The sequence below is a fragment of the Arachis ipaensis genome, chromosome B9, assembly GCF_059453495.1.
Source record: "Arachis ipaensis isolate K30076 ecotype BB chromosome B9, ASM5945349v1, whole genome shotgun sequence".
Lineage (NCBI taxonomy): Eukaryota > Viridiplantae > Streptophyta > Magnoliopsida > Fabales > Fabaceae > Arachis > Arachis ipaensis.
The window spans coordinates 11,303,410-11,312,067 of record NC_142444.1 but is presented as its reverse complement, the minus strand read 5'-3'; the positions used below and the strand labels follow the sequence as shown (position 1 = coordinate 11,312,067).

At 33.6% G+C, this 8,658-nt stretch overlaps 1 protein-coding gene across 1 annotated transcript; it reads right to left on the bottom strand.

Annotated features, from left to right (window-relative positions):
• Positions 1-974: 974 nt before the first annotated feature.
• Positions 975-6,039, bottom strand: LOC107618718 (NAD(P)-binding Rossmann-fold superfamily protein). Its single transcript, XM_016320847.3, has 9 exons — positions 5,691-6,039; positions 4,679-4,791; positions 4,371-4,424; positions 4,138-4,222; positions 3,839-3,944; positions 2,598-2,684; positions 2,368-2,465; positions 1,854-1,963; positions 975-1,259 (listed from the first exon to the last, which is right to left on the bottom strand). The coding sequence occupies exons 1-9, from the start codon at positions 5,989-5,991 to the stop codon at positions 1,194-1,196; spliced, it is 1,020 nt and encodes a 339-aa protein (XP_016176333.1). The 5' UTR covers positions 5,992-6,039; the 3' UTR covers positions 975-1,193.
• Between the last annotated feature and the right edge of the window lie 2,619 nt (positions 6,040-8,658).

Here is an 8,658-nt window from a genome sequence, read left to right as displayed (position 1 = left end):
ATTACCTCAACCATTCCATCTATCAACTCCACCTTTTTCCTTCTCTACCGTAACAATCATAATTACATCATCTTTTAACAACAACAACTGCAAGTAATCAAACCACAAAAAAAAGCATTCAGATTTTTTTTCGGCAAAAAAAAAAAAGATTAAGGGAAGGATGACAGAAAGAGATCGAGGAATCTTAAGTTATTTTAGAGAAGGTGGTGCCATTGACGTTAATGAAAGAGAGATTGATGTCGATTGTACCGCGAAGGTCAAAGAAACTGATCAAGCCACAAAGATTGGAGGTGAGGGCCATCACCACTGCCACCTCTCTCTCAAACACACATACACACAACCTCCTTCGATGTTTCTATTTTTCCTTCTGATTTGATATAATTTTTAACTTCAATTTACTTTCTTTGTCCCTCTCATCTCTATTGTTGGTGTTGGTGAATGTGTCTGGGATGTTGCAGGGGTGCAGTGGATAGTGAAATACAATTTAGGGTTGATGTGGTGGGTGTGATGGAGAGTGACGAGAAATGGGTGAGAGGGACTGATTTTATAGTGTGGTAGGAAGGTGCGAGTAATGGAGGGATCAGGGATGTGAAAGTTTAAGATTTGAGAAAGAAAAGATAGTGGTAGAGTTGAAGTTGAAGATAAATGGTGGGAGTAGTTTCTTAATTTTATTAAAAAATCAACAAAAACTTAATATTTGAATATTTTTATTGCATGAAACTCATTTTTTATTGGTATAACCTTAGTTTTTTTTATGGATACTTTTGTTAGTGTTTGCAAAGTTTATAAGTGTAAATAATTGTTTTTCTTTGAAACTTTTATAAAATGTATACCCCCCACTACTTGGATTTAACAGTGATTAAGTCTTTAATTTATAACGAGAGAGAGAGAGTGTGTGTGTGTTTTTGGAGGGTGATCCTCCTGAGAGTGTTTTTGGAGGGTGATCCTCCTGTATTTGCCCGCCCGTATAACGATTAACAAAATTCAACTCATCCTTTAATTCTTCTAAATTTAGGAATATTTGAATTTCAGCCCTTTTTCTTACACCTTGGAAATCGGAATAATGAAGAAACGTCTAGAATGGTGTGATTGATCTTGAACTCGCTAATTATGATACATATATACATTCTCTTTATTTTTGGTCTGCCACATATACATGTTCCAAATGGTATAAAATTTACTTGCAATTCTAGTTATTGGGAGTGCGCACCTTCGAATAGTTCTTGCCACTTCTGAGCATCAGTTCCAGGACCCTCACCCTAAAATATATGCATTATGTCATAACAATTTCCATACATAAAAAATATATGAGCAAAAAAATGAACTGAATAAAAAGCTCTCATTAAGTGAGGACAACTGTGGTAGAAAACTAAACATTTTTACTCAGGAAAAGAATATAATCTTTCTGTATCATAGGATAATTATCAATATTTGCAGGATTATTTTTCTTAGCAGAATAATCTTTCGAGGATTAAAATAGTAATATACTTGAGAAAAATTCAGCTCTGTACTAAAACAAAATCTCCATAGAAAGGTCTCATCCAGAAATTACTTCAAGTTATAGAAAAATACTGCCTAACACTATAACAGTAGGAGATAATATTAGGTCATTTTAATATGAACACACATGTAAATTGTGTAAATGCGAATGGATCCCCTCAATGCGTAAAATTTCGCATAATCTTGTCATGTGTTAATCTTCTCTATTGGTTTATGGGGTCGATACACGACCCCAGTTTCTTGATCAATGGTGAAAATCAACGGGTCAAAATCATGTAAAATTTTCATGTGAGATCTATTCCCATAATCCAAAAATGAACTTCATTTACCAAAATAATAACATATAAGTTTACCTCAACAGAGTTGACTTCATATACTTGGTTCTTGGTGACTTCAAGATCCAATGCCTGTATGCAAGCTTCAGCAACAATAATTCTGCTGGCCTCTCCAACTAATTTATCTCCTGGAAGCCCATCACAAATTTTATAAAATTTTAGACAAAAAATACTAGTGAAAGTATAAATGATCTGGTATAATCATCTACTGAGTCAAGGGAAGACACCAACAAAGTGAATTAACTATCTTAATCAATTATTTTGAGTTCCAAGATAAAACCCTACTCATACTCAGATATTTATACAATACATAATATACACAAAAATTCCTCCTAATGGCTAGAATCAATCTTTGGCAATTCAGAGTTATTAGGCCTTTAGCTCCATCAAAATCAATCTTTGGGGTGTACTTTTGGTATTTATAAACTTTGGTGGGTACTTTTGTCCACTTCAAATTCTTTCATGTGTACTTTTGTCCATTTACTAAAAAATAAAAGAAAATTGCTTTGAATAATGAGCATTGTATACATACCTTGACCTATAAGAACTGCTCGTCGTTCTCCAGCTGTTGCTTTGAGCAAAGTATTTAAATCATAAGATGTGTATGGTCCATCAGTCAATCTTCCAGGTCTAAAATGCATTTAGATATCCCATATGAGACATGAAGAACTTCAGTCAAACATGATCCAATTTAAACGTCCTCCAACTCTTAGTTTGTCAGATATGAACTTCGGGTAGAGATATGTATATTTTGCATCTTACCTGATTATGGTGAATGGAATACCAGAACTCCGAAGAAAATCCTCTCCCATCTTCTTATACTTAAGAACACCAAATAGATTCATAATGCTACATGAAAAATCAACATTAACAAGTACACGAGTTAGAATTTGGAGAAGAAATTTTACCAAGATAGGTAACATGATTTCATGACACAACAATTTATAGAGGTTCAGCTGGAATTTGTTGCTGTTTCCTTGTCACTTAGTGACATGGTACATAATTAACAAACAGCCTGCACTTGTGAACATGAATAAAGTTCAATTCGAACTAAGAAATCTAGAAAAATTTTCAAAGCACGTATTCTTTCAATTACTAAATGAAGTTGAATTCAAACTAAACAAATCTAGAAAATTTTCTATGACCTATTTTGATCCCCACTAGTTAAACTTCTAACTTCCAATTACACCCCTCAAAACAAATAATACCGAGGCCAGAAAAAAATGGTCTTATTCATTTTGTCTCCTGAATGTGTGTCAAATTTGTAATCTGTAGCCGGATTTTGTCTTCTGTACCTCCTAGGCCCCCCTTTCAAGAAGTGTACACATAACCATAGTTTTGTCCACTGCCACTTTGGGTAACGAACCCATGGTTATAAATGACCCTGATATTAGAGAAAGCATTGTTTCAATCTCCATCTAGTGTAAATATTAACCTTGCATAAAGTCCTAATAGTTAAAGGTACATCCAAAATCAAATCCCTTTTCAAAACCTTCTATTGTAGGAGACCTGAAGGCAAGTCATCAACTATTCATGATCCATTATATAGTCGGAGATTCTCCAGTGAGACAACTCTGTCATAGCCACCTAAGGCTAGAAGTTTACAAAGGAACAGAAGTCAACTATTGCTATTCTGATTATACGAATTTGGAGCACAATAGTAACAATACATATTTAAACCAAATGTTCAATCAAGAATAGCCAATTGAAAGCAAACCTGGTAATTTGAATTCAAAATAACAATACAAATATAAGTAAATTTTAATTTTTTAGTTCATTCTTCTTTAGGAATCATAGATTCACATCTGTGACGAAGAGTCTTTACAACCCATAATGGTTATGTTAAATTAATGTTTTCATCCAATTTTTCATTAGAACTTTCGAAGGGACCCAATCCAAATAAAGAAAAGAAGATTCTGCTTTCAGCATTCTAGCAAAGCAACCGATGGTTTAACAAAGTCACGTACAACTTTGTCTTTAAGAATTTACTCGTGTATGCTTACCTCCACGGCAATTCATTGGACTTAGTCACACCTATTGATGACACAAGAACAACTCTCTTCACTGATGAAGGCAATGCAGAAACTAGATTCTTCACTCCCACCCAATCTTCAAATAAATACTTATAATCAAAATCAAAATATGGAGAAGTTGATGGATTTTTTTATATGTGGTAAGCAACTTTCAATAAAAGCATTACCCATCTACTTAATTTTTCAAAAACTTAAATCAACTAAATAATTTTCAATTTTGATTATTTATGGAATCAAATAATGCAATTTATTCATAATATGATTCTTACCAACTCTTTCTGGTGTATTATCATCATCCCACCGTCTGGAAGGAAAAGCAGTTGTTCCTGTGCAACAAATCACATGCGTAACTCCCTATAAAGCAAGTAAACAAAGAAAAAAAAGAAAGAGAAAGAACATTATTACAATACATTTCCTTTGGTGAATGAAGTTACTCAGCAAAATGAAAAATTTCATATTATCAAATGGTATTAGGCATTGAAAAGGAATTATGAAAGTAGACCTCAAACATGGATGGATCCAAATCTTCCTGCTTCCTTGTGTCGCCTTTGACTACCTGTCATGTCCAGAAACTCCATAAGACCTTTTTTTAATAAATAACGAAAAGCAATATAAACATAAGGCCACTATGGAACCTTTGCAATTTTCATTGTTTTCTCTGATCATTTTATATCAATATATACTTTAAATAAATAACAAGATCAATAACATCAGCATATCTTTTCCATATTGTTGGCTATTTTCAGTTTTTTATGCCCAAAATAACACAAGCTTTGCTCTCTGAATGCTGATCGAGATTAAATGATATACCTGCAATTTATCCCCATCTTGTTTACCAAACAGTGCTGTGGCTTTCTCAGGATCTCTAAGTATCAAGCGTGACTTAACATTCCGCTGAAGCAGTGATGCTACTACCAGCTGCCCTGAATAGCAGATATCACAACCACTTCATAAAATTCCAAAATCAAACTATGGCATGAATAACTATTCAATAATCCGGCCATTTCCATAGCTTACCCGACTTCAAAATGAATGTATAAAAGAACGATAAATTCTTATATAAACACAAGTTTAGCATCACTTTTTGGGCATACTCACAATAAAAATAGGTCTCACTTACCATATTCAAAATACACACCTCAATTCATAAGTCTTGCCAAAGCTTATGTGACTATGTCCAATACTAGAATTTCTCAAATACTTATCTCCATCTCCAGCGTGCAATGCTAGTCACACTTCAGAGAGTAAAGTGTAAAATCTGAATAATTGAATATGAAACTATTGATTTTATCATCAGTTCAAATGCTACACTTTACTATCTTAAAGTGCAACCTACACTTTATAAGGAGCCAGATCCTATCTCTTTAAGATGTTATATCATGAAGAACAAAATCCCCCCTTCATAAAATAGTTTAAGAACAATTCCGCTAACCTACACCAGTATAAAGGAAATCATTTTGATGCTAGGAAACATGGCACACAATTTTTTTCTAAAATATCATTTATCCATTAAAAAATATTCTTTTGCTATTTTCAAAAACTTGAACCCAAACCACTTAGTTAAATAATAAACAATTTGTCATCTCAACTAATTCTATTTCTATTAGTTCTATAAATATTTTAAAAAACAAAAGAGTGAATTGATACACAGTTATGTAGTAACAACCCTTTTCATTACTACATAACCAGTTTTGTTCTAAGAATTAGAACTTACTCAAACAAAAACTGTAAATTTTCTGTCACATACTGATATACTACAACTTATTCAAGTAGAGACCCTAATATATTTTTCACGAAGTAACAAAATTCAATTCGATCTTACCAACTCCTCCAGAGCCTCCAACAACGAGAACAAGTTTTGAAGACGCTGGCGTGCTTTGGCGATTTTCCTTTGACTCTGAACTCCGAATTTCAACGAGTTCCTTGTTGCTCACAGCGTTTTGCGATCCTTCCCTCTCGGTGGAAACAGCGTTTGCATGAACGCGCTTGGAATCGCAGCTCCATCTCAATGCAACGGAAGAAGAAGAAGCGACAGGGATTCTAGTGAAAACTTGAGGCTGTGAAAGGCACTGAATTTTGAGGGAAGAGAAAGGGATTGTAGCAGTTGCAATTGTTGAAGCCATGAACACAATCAGAAGAGATTCTGTTATTAGACGTTAGTCACCACTCACCACTACTTTTATATTTATATTTATTTTTATTTTTATTTTTCGATTAATAAACAATGACCTCATGATATTTAACACACTCATCAGTCATCACCCCTCTATTTTTGTGCCATGTGTCCTTTTCTTACTTGTATGAAATCTAAAAATGATTGTTAAAATGTTAATATGTATTATATTAATTTTTTTAAATTTAAATTGCTATTTTTTTAAAAAAATATTTTTATGTGATTAATAAAAAAAGAACATTTAGTTTTTTTTTTTTGGTGACTAAAAGAACATTTAGTTTAGTTCACGAAGAAATTAGTTTTAACAAAGTTCTAATAGTAAAATTAATTATTATGATTTACAAAATTTAAAACTTTAATCGAGATGAAATTAAATATAATAAATAATATATTTATGTATAAATTGATTTTTTTTAAACATTTTATTTATTTTTATTGTTTTAAATGAGTTAATCATTAAAAATTTTAAATTGAATAAGTTGGAACGATTTATCAATTTTTTCAATTTTTGATCAATTTTTAATTAGCTCTCAAAAAAAATTAAATCTTTATCTTATAAATAGAGCTAGATGTGAATTAAACCAACTTGTGAGTTAATTCAGATTCGATTTAATTCGAAAAGTTGAGTTTATGGATTTGTGAGTCGAGTTAAAACTTGGCTTAAATATTAAATGAGCTGAATTTGATTGAAATCTAAAGTATTTGATATATTAATGACTTTTTTAAATATATACTAAATTTGATTATTATTAGATATTAATTACTCTTGTCACTCATTAAATTTGAGATTAATTTACTTTTTTAATTTCATTGTTTTTTTTTTTACAGAAAAAACATATCATTTAAAGAAAAGTCAAACGGTACTTACAGATAATAGAGATAAATTAATCACCAAAAAAAAAGATAATAGAGATAAATTAGATCTAAAATTAGAGAAGATGATTAGATAAATTCTATGCTGAACTATAAACTGAAAGTAAGTTCAACGTTTGATTACAAAGAATCTTAACCACTAGAAACATAGACAGATTTGAATCTCTATAATTTCTAAATCAACACTAAAAGTGATGCAACATGTTGAAAAATCTGTTCTTTTTCTCTGCTTAAAGCCAAATCCTCCTCTAGTCAGAAGATATTTCTATGAACAATAAGTGAACTTCAGTGTATACTCCAAGATCTGATAGATCTGTACCAACGTAGCCACACTACCCATAAAGGGAGGACAATAAACCACCACAAAATGGGAGAAAATACACCACATAGGGATATTAAAAAACAAAAATTAAAACAAAATAAAAGATAAACAGAAAGGCGTAGGGGAAGAAACAAAGGAGATAAAGAAAGGAGAGAAGGATTGGGGGAGAAAGAAGAAAGTAAGAAGAGAAACAGAGTTAAACAAAGAAAACTGAAAGAAACCAAAGAAAAAAAAGAGAATAAAGTAAGAAGAAAGAGAAGGGAGGGGAAAAGGGGAGAGGGAGGCCACCACCTTACCAAGTTAGCGGTGGCGGCGGCAGCCTCCCTCTTGGATGCCACAAGAATAAAAAGGCTTCAACCCTAGCAGAGAGAAGAGAGACCGGCTAGGTAGGATAGGGTTAAAACTTATTGCTCTGACGGAGTTAGATTTTTTAATTTCATTGTTTATATTATTCGGCAATATTATTATCTACCTATACTTTTTCTTATCCCTAATACATTAATACAAAAGAAAAGAATTTGGCCGATGACAATAGTTGTAATTCAATGATGATAATTTGACGGGATAAGTACGATTTTGGTCCCTAAAGTTTAATGCCAGAATCGATTTCGTCCCTCTTCTAATTTTGGATTTAAAATCGTCCTTAACATTTTTTTTCGTATTAAAATCGTCCTTTTTAATAAAATTTTTAATTTAATTCCTAAACTACCCATATTTTAATTAAAAAAATAAAATTTTAAAATAAAATAAATATAAAATAAAAAAAAGAAAGAAAGGGATCAGAGAAGCGGGGTGAGTGGGGACTGGGGAGAGAAAGAAACAAAGGGGAGAGGGGGCCGAGAAAGGGGGTGGGGGAGGGTGGAGGGGGGAGAGAAGGGGGACGCCATGCTGCCGCACCGCCGCCCGTCGCTTCTTCTTCTTCTTCTTCTTCTTCTTCTTCTTCTTCTTCTTCTTCTTCTTCTTCTTCTTCTTCTTCTTCTTCTTCTTCTTCCCGCCGCCGCATCGCCGTCCGTTTCTTCTTCTTCTTCTTCTTCTTACCGCCGACCCACCGCCGCACCGCCGCCCGCCGCTTCTTCTTCTTCTTCTATGAATTTCTGGATTTCTTCTTCTTTTGTTGTGGAATATTATTGTTGCTGATTTGTTGCTTTCTGTTTCTACTTGTGTTAAATTTGTGCTTGAATTTGTTGATTTTCTATTTCTACTTCTCTGTGTGGAGGTGGGGGTGGGGGTGGGGGTGGGGGTGGGGTGGGGGAAGGGAAGACGGGGAGGGGGAGGGGGAGGGGACGGGTGGGGACACGGGGTGGGGGTGGGGGGAAGGGGAGGGGGACGACGGCGGCGTTGGTGGTGGTGTTGGTGGTGGTGGAGTGGCAGTGGGTATTGATGATGATGATGATGATGGTGATGATGATGTTGATAATGGTG